Consider the following 13,279-nt stretch of genomic DNA (forward strand, 5'->3'; position numbering starts at 1 on the left):
GTCAAAATTAGTGCAATTTTACTTTTGTCCACCCAAGGGTTCACACATATATACATTATATGTGCGCACCACAAGCAGGGCGTATGTAACAAGTAATTAAATTATTAAAAAATAAATTACCTGACCGCATGTAACAAGTAATTAAACTATTAAAAAATATATATACACAAGAAAACATAAAAGATTATGTAATGAGGGTCCAGACTAGCGGCCTAAAATAGCCAAGAGTTGTAAATGAGCCGTTTTCTAGTACTTACAAATTCCTTCAGAAATCAATCACAACAAACAAGCAACAGCCAGCCAGTAAGTACATGCCTCTGCACCTTATCCTATCCTACCTCACCATTTCCTTATTTCATATCCCATCATCCTCTCAATTCCCATATTCTCATCTCTATTTCTCTACATTTCTTCATTCGGGTTCGATTATTTTCGATTAGTTTTCGTTTCCCGATAGCAGGATATTGAATTACACTCACTTTAATGATTGGTTAATGATTCCTTCCACCTTTGAATTGATTAGTTAGCATTGTTATTGTTTGTCTAGTAACTTGTATTTGTATCGGTCGTTAACATGGCTCCGAAAGCTAGCAAGGGGAAACCGAATAAAGGTAAGGGCGAAAAGAAGAAGAAGGAAGAGAAAGGTACGTTTGTTTGTTTGTTCGTTCGTTTGATTTTACTTTTATATATTGTTATTGGTGTTCGTTTATCGAAATTCAAGTTAAGTGAGATAAGTTTGAAGACGGTTATATAACTGCTTACCCCAGTGTCTTTCTAACTCTTGTGAATTATGGTTAGATGCTACGTACAAGTTTATTAAATGTTTTTGTAGTTTTTTACTTGAAGCTGGTTATGTATTAAAGTCATTGGATATATATACTGATACATATGCTACATCTAAGATGGTTAGGTGAGACATTACCTACAACAATAATAAATAATGCCCACATTTTCTTTGCGTGTTGCGAATATTATTCACGTGTAAAGGTTATCAAGTTAAAAGTAAGTTACGCATGATTGCATATTAGTTTCAACGTCTCTAGTTTTGCTACGTTTTTCTGTGTTTTCATAAGCAGTTTTTTCGATGAGTTAAGATATGTTTTCTCACTTTCTATGATTAACATGTGAAATAACAAGCAATTTTGCATTTTTTCTAATATTTGTTTGTTTAATTTTGATTTAGTATTACCAACGGTTATTGAAATTGTGGTAGAGACTCCTGAAGAATCCCAGCTAACACTAAAGGTAATGAAAAAGTGAAGTTATTTGGTGTGGATGGGTGTAGACATGTTTATATGTGTGGTCACTATGAATATTAGATTGGGTTGACTTTTTTCGATGTGATTTGACTATAGGGAATATCAACGGACAAGATCTTAGATGTTAGAAAGCTTTTAGCAGTTCATGTGGAATCATGCCACTTGACCAACTACTCTTTGTCCCATGAGGTATTTTTTAATGTGGTACTTGTTGTGTTATTTTGTTTTAATGTTTTAAAAGTAAAATTATTCAATTATAGGTATGTGATTATAAGACAGAAACATTAGCTTTTCATTTTAGAGAAGACAGATTAGTGGGACCTTAAAAAGACCCACTCTAAATTAAAATGTCTCTACTTTGTGATGTTGTGTTGGATATGAGAGCATTTTAATCCACAAGTATATTTGATCTTTATCAAGTTAAAGAGGGGTCCACACCCACACATATTATTACTTTTTAAATGTTTTGTGATTATGAGTGTATAAAGTTCTAGTGTTCCTACTTAACATCAAGAGGTTTATTATTTCTTAACTATTTTATTTATACAAAGTATAATTATTTGTATACAATCTATATGTTAATTACATCTCTAGTGTATATTATTTAATTAAGTTAATCTAATCATATGCATAATAATATCATTTACTTATATATGTAGTAAACTAAATAAAAGTTCTTATATTTATGTAAATGATATGCTCGTTTATTAAAGGAGCACGAATTTAAGCTCGGGCTTTAGCACGTTTAAGCCTGACTTGATTTTAGCTTTTCATTAGTGCATTGGCCCAAGAGTGGCTCGGTTTGTTTACACTTGTCTGAATTTGTTTTCATCATAAAATTTTAAATCACTATTTAACATAACGTCAACTCATATCTGATAACTTGATAACAAAGCACAACATATACCAAACATTTACAGGTCGGGTTACGTATTTCGAGTCTTATCCAACTAGTAATTAGGTTATTTCTATTGGCAAAGCTTGTGAAAACATATGCTTTTTGTAATCTTGGTCCCTATTGTATGATAGTGTTAAAATTGGAATTCATAAAATTTATAAGAAAAAAAAGATTAGATATCACATGTCATATATAATGCTTTCATCAAAAGGACATATAAACGTTTTTTTCTTGAAAAGCTTGTTGGTGATCATATTCATCATCATCATGTTCATTTGTTTGAACTTAAAAAGGTGTTGGTTTAAGTGTTTGCTAAAACTGGAAATATAATTGTCATAGATTGATCCTAATTTAGCATATAGGCTTGTCCTCCCCTTCGTGAATAATTCACAAAACAGTTGATTAGATCACCGTATTTTCGCATTTGGGTTTCTGGTCAAATGGTATGGGGATGATGGCTAAGGCTTGGGATCTTTATGGTCTCAAGTTTGAATCATAACTCAATTGGGGGGTTGGGGGGGGGGGGGTTCCATAGTGACGGGTTTCACCCTTAATGGTGGGGGTTCCATGGTGACGGGTTTCACCCTTAATGGTAATACTAGGCAAGTCAGACTTTAAGCAAAAATCAATATATACGGTTAACATCCGGTCTAAAAAAATTTTCTAAGGTATAGAGAATATATTGAGAATAGTTCCAAATATTGTTAATAAACTCTCACCCTATTTTTCTTAAAAAAAATAAACATTCGATTAATCATTGTTACTTAAATGTCATATACATAAATAATATATAAAAAATGGATATTGAATATATATTATATACAACATAAAACTCAAATTGCATTTGCTCATAACTTCATAAGTCATACCAATAGTAGTGTTTAGCCTTTTCTAAGTGTTTTAAGATAACTTAAACCATAAATCATACTGATTATGTGACTTCTAAAACTCATAATTTTACTTTCATTGTCAACTGTCAAGTGCAATCCCACTCTATTCAAAGTAACTCCGTTTGTAACTAACAAATCAATAACAATTTTTATTATATTCAATTAAGGACATAAATAACAAAAGTAGCTCCGTTTCTAAACGACATAAATAACAATTAAGGACATAATAAGTTACCATTCTATAAAGTTAAATTGTCGAATTAAGGACATAATAAGTTACGAATTTAAAGTATGAATTATTATATTCATTTATTGAAATTAAATTTGTTTTATTAATGCATTTACTCGACAAATTGTTAGGTACGTGGACCAAGGCTAAAAGACTCCGTTGAAATCGCTTCTCTCAAACCATGCCACTTAACAGTCGTCGAAGGTAAACTTCTAACTAGAGGTGGGAAAACTGAACTCGAAAAAAATCTGAAACCGGATATTTTATACTCGGGTTTTAACTATCTGAACCCATACCCGACAAGTAGGGTAGGGATATGTTATGCATTTCAGTTCAAAATCCGTACTTGGAACTGGACCCGATTTGTACCTTATAATACAAAAAACCGAAACCAGTTCCATACACGGAACCGATGTTTTCCAATATCTGAAACCGGATATTTCAAATACCCGATCTATACTTAAAATTAAAAAAATCCCAAAATAGTGCAAATTCTTAACAAACTCAACCTATACCCAAAAAATCTCGAAAACCCCCCAAAAATAAGGTTTGTTTAATACCCGGAAATAGGGTATTCAAATACCAGGTTTTAAAATACCAGTTCTATACCCGACCTGAACCCGGTTCATAAGGTATAATTTATAGAGATACTACCGAACCCGACCCAGATAAACAGATATGACCAATATTCGATTTTCCAATACCCGGTTCCGGGTATTAGAAAAACCCAATTTATGCACCTCTACTTCTAACTCAGTAACTCAAATTCTTTTGTAGCCAAACTGACAAAATCTAAAACTTAAGGGACTAATATTAAACTTTTTTTTTAAACTTTACGCAGAGGATTACACCGAAGATCTCGCCGTCGCACACGTCCGGCGGCTGCTAGATATCGTCGCCTGCACCACTGCATTCGGCGGTTCATCTAATCCTACTCGACCGGAACCTAACGGACCGGATTCAACCAATGGAGAATCCGTTTCACCTGAGAAGCCAGATCCGACGGCGGAGATCTATCCGCCGCCGAAGCTCGGACAGTTCTACGACTTCTTCTCGTTCTCTCACCTTACGCCTCCGGTCCAGTGTATGTCCGGTTCAGTTTCTATCTGTTTAATAATATTAATAATAATAATAATGATAATAATAATATGCCATGGTTATGTGATTGTGCTGTTGCAGATATTAAGAGATCTGCTCGGCCTTTTGTGGAGGATAAAACGGATGATGATTTCTTTCAGATTGATGTGAGAATCGTTTATTTGCTACCAAATTAAATTGTATGATAACCGAACCGATAACCGAAAATCGACGGAATTGAACTGAAATTAACCGAAACTGAATTAACTGAAAACCGATTGGTTAATAAACTAGATTAACCGGTCACTTTGGTTTCGGTTGAGGCTAATAACAGAGCCGAACTGTGCACCGGGCTGTAATCGAGCCGAGCCAGGGCGAGCTCGGGCTTGAGCTTGAACTTAAACGAGCTGGCTCGTGCTCGGCTCGTTAACTTTATCGAGGTGAAGAATCAAGCTCGAGCTGAGCTCTCGTTAAATTATTATATATTTTATTTATTACTTCTTATATTTTTTATTAGTTATATTTTTTATTTATTTATTTTTTCTACAGATACTTGATATATAAAAGACACAAAAATATAAATATAATTTTTAACAACAATTTATATAAAAGATATGGCTAGAGAATTGATATATAAATGACAAAAATATAACTTTTAACAACAATTTATATAAAAGTTATAACTAGAGAATTTATAACATTATACATTTTATTTTTGTTCTTTTTTTTATAATGTTTTAAAGCTCGAGTGGCGTTATATATGTATTATTTTTTTTCCTCATTTTGGTAGGCTATTATTATTATGTTAAAATTTAGGGTTTACTCTAAACGAGCCAACCCTGGCTCAAGCTCGGCTCGTTTAGAAATCGAGCCAAGCCGAGGTGGCTCGTTTAGATTCAAGCTTTTTTTAAGCTTTTTTCGAGCGAGTAGCGAGTCACAAACTTTTTGAACATCCCTATGTGCACGGGACTAGTGTGAACAACTGATGTTATCTATACATCAGTACATCATAGCCACTAAAATAAGTTTCGTCGATGTCTAATTACTTGATTTACAGGTTCGTGTTTGTAACGGGAAGCTGATGACAATTGTTGCTTCCAGAAAAGGATTCTATCCAGCCGGAAAGCGAATTTTGTTAACTCATTGTTTAGTTGGTCTGTTGCAGCAGATAAGTAGGATATTTGATAGTGTAAGTAAAAACCTATTGCATTTGTATATACAGTTGTGAGATCAGTTTTGTTAATTGTTCTTCAAATGTCTTCAACTGCAGGCATACAAAGCTCTCATGAAAGCCTTCATTGAGCACAACAAAGTAAGTTAAATCATTAACCACTTTAGCACCAAATGTTGAGTGAAACTTTTTGAAAATGTTTGTTTCTTGACTTTTATTACAGTTTGGAAATCTTCCTTACGGTTTCCGTGCAAACACGTGGGTGGTGACACCAGTTGTTGCTGATAAACCATCTGTTTTTCCTCCACTTCCGGTGGAAGATGAAAATTGGGGAGGAAATGGTGGCGGTCAAGGACGAGACGGTAAACATGATCATAGAAAATGGGCACAAGAATTTGCAATTTTAGCAGCAATGCCTTCTAAGACTCAAGAAGAAAGACAAATTAGAGATAGAAAAGCTTTTATACTACACTGCCTATTTGTCGATGTTTCAGTTTTGAAAGCAGTGGCTGTTATTAGAAACCTTATAGAAAGTAGTGATTCTAATTTAGTTTTACACGAGGAGAAAGTTGGAGATTTGGTTATTAGGATTTCAAGAGACGTGGCAGATGCAAGCACAAAGATTGATGGTAAAAATGACGGGAGTCGTGTTCTTGGATTATCACATGAGGAACTTGCTAAGAGAAACTTGCTTAAAGGTGTTACAGCAGACGAGAGTGCAACCGTGCATGTTAGTATTTTTGAACTTTTGTTACTGTTTTTTCGACATTCTGTTCTGAAAAAAGGTGGTGTTGTCATGCAGGATACTTCGACTTTAGGCATAGTGGTTGTTAGACATTGTGGTTATACAGCTGTTGTGAAAGTTGAAGGTGAGGTAAACTGGGATGGAAAACCGATTCCTCAAGATATTGACACTGAGGACCAACCTGAAGGCGGTGCTAATGCTTTGAATGTCAACAGGTGAGTTTAAAAGTCAAACTTGCACAAATCATATACTTTTATGAATGTGTCAATATGGATTATGCTATATGTTCATTCAAACACTTTTTTTTCCTGATGATTTGTATGGTTACTAATTGCTTTTCTTGTTTCCTTACTGTTAATCAGTTTGAGAATGTTATTACACAAGTCTTCCGCGTCATCACCATCCGGTGCTGAAGATTTGCATTCTGCTAAGGCTTTGGTTAAGAAAATATTGAATGAAAGTTTGCAGAAAATGGAGGAAGAAGACTCTAAAAACATAAAATCCATCAGATGGGAGCTTGGAGCATGTTGGGTGCAACATTTACAAAACCAATCTGATTCTAAAACTGCTTCAGAAGCTAATAAGGTAGAACCACCTGTAAAGGGTCTCGGGAAGGGACTACTGAAGGAAATCAAGAAAAAATCTGATGATAAAAACATTAAAACCGAACAAGAAGTTGCCACAAATGATAAATCAGATGATAGTGGTAGCAAAGAGGCTGCAAAATTGGATGAAGAAATGGAAAAAGTGTGGAGAGGTTTACTTCCGGAAGCAGCGTATTTGCGTCTTAAAGAATCAGATACTGGTCTCCACCTTAAGGTTTACTTTCTAGTTCTAGTATAATTTTTTTGAACTTTTATTATAAAATCAATGGCTCACGAAGCACCTATAACTTCGCTTTTTTGGCAGTCACCTGATGAGTTGATTGAATTGGCACATAAGTATTATGATGATACTGCTCTTCCAAAGTTGGTTAGTTTGTTTGAATTACTAAGATTATGAATATATGTGGCATCAAAAGTGTGATTAATAGTTTAAGTTTTATTTTCTGTTAGGTGGCTGATTTTGGCTCACTTGAACTTTCGCCTGTTGATGGAAGAACACTAACTGATTTCATGCATACAAGGGGTTTGCGAATGTGCTCCTTGGGCCGAGTGGTAATTCTTTCTTTTTTATTTGACCATTTTGACCCATTAGAGATGAACATAAGCCGAACCAACTTGTGTTGATTCTCTATTGTTCCAGGTTGAACTTGCAGACAAACTTCCTCATGTTCAATCACTATGTATTCAAGAAATGGTTGTTCGGGCCTACAAGCATATCTTGCAAGCAGTTATAGCAGCTGTTGATAATGTTTCTGATTTAGCTGGATCAGTAGCATCTTGCTTAAATTTATTATTAGGAACACCCGTTAGTAATGATGATGACTTAAAATGGAAATGGGTTGAATGCTTCTTATCCAAAAGATTTGCATACCAGTTGAAAAACGAACGTCGTACCGATCTTCGTAAGTTATCCATTCTTCGTGGGCTTTGCCACAAGGTATGGCACTATTGACATAAGTTTAAGTGAATTAATATTAGTATTTGTTATTTCGATATATTAATTTTATTAAGTTTTTACCGCCAGGTTGGTCTTGAGCTTGTTCCACGAGACTATGATATGGATTCAGCATCTCCTTTCAGGAAGACGGATATTATTAGCATGGTTCCTATATATAAGGTCAACCATAATGATATATTACTTCCTATTGATAATTGTGTATCATTAACATTTGAGCTATTTTTATACAGCATGTTGCATGTTCATCTGCTGATGGACGCACACTTTTAGAGTCGTCTAAAACATCATTGGATAAAGGCAAACTGGAAGATGCTGTCAACTATGGAACTAAGGTAACATAATCTTTTGTTTTTAATTAACAGTTATGGTTTTTAATATCATCTTTATGTTATTTGAAACAAGTTTTAACCTGATTTCTTCAGGCACTCGCAAAACTTGTATCTGTCTGTGGTCCATATCATCGGATGACAGCTGGCGCATATAGTCTTTTGGCTGTGGTGCTCTATCACACTGGAGACTTTAATCAGGTATATGAGTACATATGTTAATTATTTCAAAACAATAATTATGTAATCTTTTAGAATAAAATGATTTAGGAGGCTTTATGCACTAAAACTAAAATTTAGCAACTTTCAACTTGTTTTGTTTACTCGTTGACCGATTAGAGGTTGAGCCGTTAGTGATTAAGCATAAGTATATGGGTTGAATTGCCACATGTACTCCACTAATTAACCAGAATCTATTTTTGAACCCAATGTTAGGCAACTATATATCAGCAAAAAGCTCTGGACATTAATGAAAGGGAGCTCGGGCTTGATCATCCAGATACAATGAAGAGTTATGGTGACCTTGCGGTTTTCTTCTATCGTCTCCAACATACAGAGCTAGCTTTAAAGTATGTTCATTTCAGTCCATTTCAGTAGCATTTCATTTGTGAAAATTACAAAACTAACCTTACTCTATATCTACTATTAGGTATGTGAATCGTGCACTGTATCTATTACATTTAACGTGTGGACCATCTCATCCAAATACCGCTGCTACCTACATAAATGTAGCAATGATGGAAGAAGGTTTAGGAAATGTCCATATTGCCCTTAGGTACCTTCACGAGGCCCTCAAGTGTAATCAAAGGCTACTTGGGGCCGATCACATACAGGTAATTTTATCTGACTGAATACTTCATTTTATTTTGAATTTTCATTTAATCAAATACTTTTACAGACTGCTGCCAGTTATCATGCAATAGCAATTGCTCTCTCGTTAATGGAAGCATACTCGTTGAGTGTTCAACATGAGCAGACCACTTTGCAGATACTGCAAGCTAAACTTGGACCTGAAGATCTTCGTACCCAGGTTAGTACTTCATAATAACTTTATAAAAATTTATTTATATATCAGTTATTTGTTTTACTTTTACTAAGTTAAGATGTAAGATAATATAGGATGCAGCTGCATGGCTTGAATATTTTGAGTCTAAGGCTTTGGAGCAACAAGAAGCTGCACGAAATGGTACCCCGAAGGCCGATGCATCTATTTCTAGCAAAGGCCATTTAAGGTACATTCTTATTTGTTAATTTTTACATAATAAATATGTATTTTGTATTCATATATTTATGTTTTTGTGTTAGTGTATCGGACTTGCTGGATTATATAGCCCCAGATGCAGATATGAAAGCACGAGAGGCCCAAAAGAAGCAAGCGCGTGCAAAGCTGGTAACTTTTTTTTCTTGTTTTATTTTCTTGTTACACAACCGCCATTATTTTTTCATATATATTAATATTTGTCATTTTATTGTCTTTCGAACATCCAGCTTAAATTAAAATCAGGACAAAATGAGGAATCTGTAATCGATGAGATGCAGCTTCAAAGGGAAGAAGTATTATCACCAAAACCTCCTGTCCCGGACATCAAATCTGAACCACAGATCAAATCTGAACAAGAAAACATTTTAGTGAATAAAAACTCAGGTTTAGCTCAACCTGAGCGGATCGAAAAGGAACAATTTGTTGAAATTACAGAAGTTGATAACTCGGATGAAGGATGGCAAGAAGCATTTTCTAAAGCAGCACGTAAATCTTCAAATTCCAGAAAACCGAATCTTGCAAAAATAAACACAAATTTCACAAACGGTTCTCAGTCATCAAAATACCGATCAAAGTCTGCTAATTTCACATCCCCAAAAACAAACGCTACCGAATCTACCACTTCCACACCAGATGTTACCAAAAAGTTTGTTAAAAGTCAAAGCTTTAGCCCAAAGTTGACCAATCCAACTTCAGGGTCAACCCCAAAGTCAAACCCAGCTTTAAGTGATCAGGCTGTGAAACGTTCTCCCGTTTTAAGTTCGGTTAGCGTTAAAGAAGCTGGAAAACTCTTTTCTTACAAGGAAGTTGCTTTAGCTGCACCAGGTACCATTGTGAAAGCAGTGGCTGAAAATTTACCAAAAGACCCTTCTCCAGTCACCAAAGATGAAGTGAAGCCCGAACCCAAATTCGAACCGGAACCCGAACCTGAACCAAAGAACGAAAGCATCGAAAAACCTGATAAAGAAAACGTTAAAGATACCGTTGAGGAAAAGAAAGAAGAAATAGAAGTTGCCAACAAACCTGCGCCTGAAAAGCCGAATCTTGAAATCCCAAAACCCGACATTGTGTCGGAAACACAGGTCATTGAAAAAGACGACCCGAAAGAAGTTGATATTTCTGAATCAGGTCAAGATGGCCAGAAAGAAGTTGATATTTCTGGAACGGGTCAAGATAGCCCGAAAGAAATTGATATATCTGAATCGGGTCAAGATGGCCCGAAAGAAATGGCTGCAGAAAAAGAGATAACAAAGAAGCTTTCTGCAGCTGCACCACTGTTTAATCCGTCAAACATTCCGGTTTTCGGGTCACTTCCGATACTGTTAAACGAGCATGGAGGAATATTACCCGCACCTATAAACATACCGACAATGGTCACGGTCAGCCCGACCCGTAGATCACCACATCAGTCAGCAACCGCCAGGGTTCCATACGGTCCAAGGTTAGCCGGTGGGTATAACCGATCCGCGAACCGGGTTCCACGTAATAAGCCCACGGATGGAACAGGACCATCAAGAATCATGAACCCACGTGCAGCTGAGTTCGTTCCTGGTCAGCCATGGGTTCATAACGGTTACCTGGTATCACCTGAAGGCTATCCTCTCTCTCCAAATGGTTACCCTCTTGCCATGAACGGGTTCCCACCTGGTCAAACCGGGTACCCTGTGTCCCCGGTTGACTCAGTTACATCTCCAGTTAGCTCAGTTGAATCTCCATCAGTAATCACTCAAGAAGCTGCTGCTGAAACAGAAGAAAACGAGTCAAATGTGGAAACTGTTGGTCAAGTCGTTGGTCAAACCGACTCTGAAACAGAAGAAAAGCTTGCAGAAACCGTTACTGAATCACCAGAAGCCGTTGTTGAAAACGAAAATGCAGCAGTTGAGGAGCCAGTCAAGCGTTGGGGGGATTACAGCGACGGTGAACCCGAGGCTATCGAGGCTGCAGGTTAAAATGGTAATTTTGTAAAACCAATTTTCCTGAGTGGAATGGACTCAGAGGCCTTGGTTAAAGAAAACTAATGCTTAGGGGATGTGAAAAACCGATTTTGCCCCTTCACTAAACTGCCAGCAAACAGTTACGAAAGTCGGGTAAGTGGTTTAGGAGCTTTGAGTATTTGTTTTGTGAAAAAACAATGAGTACTGTAACGTTATTTTTTCGGACAATTGTTGATTTTTTTTAATGTTTTTGGAGGAACTGATGTGGCTAATGTCTGGTTTTATAGTTTGTTGATTAGACTGGCTGTAATTTTAATTTAAAAATAAAAATAAATAGTGTCATATTCTTTTTACAAAGGTTGCAATTTGCAGGCTAGTAGCTTCATATCGAGAAGCCTCGTCTGTTTACTGTTTAGTTATTTTGAGTAAACTCGTAGCAGATGATAAATAAATCGCTAATAAATAGGGTTGTCACAGAGATTTCGGGTGACTAAGACGAGCACTAAAAATAAGCCTTTATATATAATGTTTTCCCAAAAGTCGTCGATAACTGTGACAAGAGTAAACAAAAACAAAGTTAATAGAATTATTACATTCTAGTTAAACGTAAAAGACTGACGATTAACTTAGTTTTCAAAAACTCGGTTTCTGAAACATGGGTAGGTCAAAGGGAATACCCAATCTGAAGTGAAGCCAACTTCTCTTGAACCACTTCGGTATCATCTGTAAGATACGGCTGATCATGAAGAAATAGTGTTTCCGTGTAGGGCTGCCCAAAAACTACACGCCCCGCTCCATCAAACCCAAGATTATCCATCTGCCTTGAGTGCGGCTCGTAAACAACAAGTTGTCCATCAGTAAGCCGAATTATAGGATCGCCTCTCTGTGTAAATCCCACTATTAATGCGTCATAGTGTGTGTTAACATCGAAAGTGGATATCTTTGTAAACGATTTTGGAACACCGTCCTCCATCATCCATAAATTGTACACCAGCCTATCACACACGACATTTTCAATCACAACAAGAGACTCCCTTAGCTTAGAGAACTTAAGGAAATGTTCAGTCCGGGCTAAGCTATACGGAAGGTTTACTTCTCCAAATTCTTCCGTTGTTATATCAAACGAAATAATCAGATACCCCGTGGTACTCCAGTCAGTAGCAAGCCAATAAACAACTCCATCTATAGTCACCGAACGACTAATATGATCCTCACGAGTAAAGAAAAGCGACTTACGAGGGAGATTCAGATTCATTCGTACGCTTCTCCAACTCCAAGCCCGTGTGGTTGTTAATATTGTCAAGACCTCAACTTGAGTTGCACCATCTTTGGAATCACAACCTAAAGTATCAGTGCATGTAATCTTGACAATCTTAAGTTCATTGATTAGTCTCACGACAAACCCCAAAACCTAAAACGACGTCACAAAGATACCCCCGGGTATGATAATAGGGACATCGACAAGAAACCCTCTTCTAATACTCGGGTTCCAAATAAAAGCCGGGGATCCAACTTTATAAAAACACAAAAGGCCATGAGAGCATCCGACGATTGTTTTGCTATTGTCAACCACAAAATGGAACGGATACAAGAAAACTCCTCTATGAGGGAATGTATCATCGTCAACAATTGAAACATATCTGGGTTTCATATTATTATTATTGTTAACATATTTAACTAATATAAGTTGGTTATGGCGGGTATATGAAGCAACGAAATGAGAGTTGTCGACGAGAGACTTCCATGTTTTGGAGACAGATCGGAACTTAATCAAGGATTTGACTGGGAGTCTCTTCATGATTTTCTCTTGGATTTCGATTGGTACGTACAAGTAATAATAGTCTGGCATTATTATCACCGAATCCATCCAAACAAACCCTAATTTGCATGCATGGATGGATGGATGGATGGATGGGTGATTCACCA

The 13,279-nt window shown here is 36.3% G+C and overlaps 2 protein-coding genes across 2 annotated transcripts; one reads left to right on the forward strand and one right to left on the reverse strand.

Moving 5' to 3' along the window:
* The first annotated feature begins 295 nt into the window (after positions 1 to 295).
* LOC143590267 (protein REDUCED CHLOROPLAST COVERAGE 2-like) lies at positions 296 to 11,833 on the forward strand. The gene is made up of 23 exons (XM_077070801.1): positions 296 to 644; positions 1,184 to 1,245; positions 1,356 to 1,448; positions 3,408 to 3,480; positions 4,118 to 4,360; positions 4,456 to 4,520; positions 5,411 to 5,542; positions 5,624 to 5,665; positions 5,748 to 6,254; positions 6,327 to 6,484; positions 6,632 to 7,088; positions 7,179 to 7,241; positions 7,325 to 7,426; positions 7,515 to 7,811; positions 7,899 to 7,991; positions 8,063 to 8,164; positions 8,255 to 8,359; positions 8,594 to 8,727; positions 8,808 to 8,991; positions 9,057 to 9,188; positions 9,278 to 9,390; positions 9,464 to 9,548; positions 9,647 to 11,833. Exons 1-23 carry the CDS (start codon positions 575 to 577, stop codon positions 11,366 to 11,368), a joined length of 5,034 nt encoding a protein of 1,677 aa, XP_076926916.1. The 5' UTR covers positions 296 to 574; the 3' UTR covers positions 11,369 to 11,833.
* A 184-nt stretch (positions 11,834 to 12,017) lies between these two features.
* Positions 12,018 to 12,608, reverse strand: LOC143590269 (F-box/kelch-repeat protein At3g06240-like). Its single transcript, XM_077070802.1, has one exon. The coding sequence runs from the start codon at positions 12,606 to 12,608 to the stop codon at positions 12,018 to 12,020; it is 591 nt and encodes a 196-aa protein (XP_076926917.1).
* Between the last annotated feature and the right edge of the window lie 671 nt (positions 12,609 to 13,279).

The sequence above is a fragment of the Bidens hawaiensis genome, unplaced genomic scaffold (genome assembly GCF_021521415.1).
Source record: "Bidens hawaiensis isolate Kalapana, Puna unplaced genomic scaffold, B.hawaiensis_p1.1 tig00038329_1, whole genome shotgun sequence".
In the NCBI taxonomy this organism is placed as follows: Eukaryota; Viridiplantae; Streptophyta; class Magnoliopsida; order Asterales; family Asteraceae; genus Bidens; species Bidens hawaiensis.

Coding starts and splice junctions, on each gene's coding strand:
- LOC143590267 (XM_077070801.1), top strand. CDS start 575: ATGGCTCCGAAAGCTAGCAAGGGGAAACCGAATAAAGGTAAGGGCGAA. Junction 3,481..4,117: donor CCACTTAACAGTCGTCGAAG/GTAAACTTCTAA, acceptor AACTTTACGCAG/AGGATTACACCGAAGATCTC. Junction 8,992..9,056: donor TTGGGGCCGATCACATACAG/GTAATTTTATCT, acceptor ATACTTTTACAG/ACTGCTGCCAGTTATCATGC.
- LOC143590269 (XM_077070802.1), bottom strand. CDS start 12,608: ATGAATCTGAATCTCCCTCGTAAGTCGCTTTTCTTTACTCGTGAGGAT.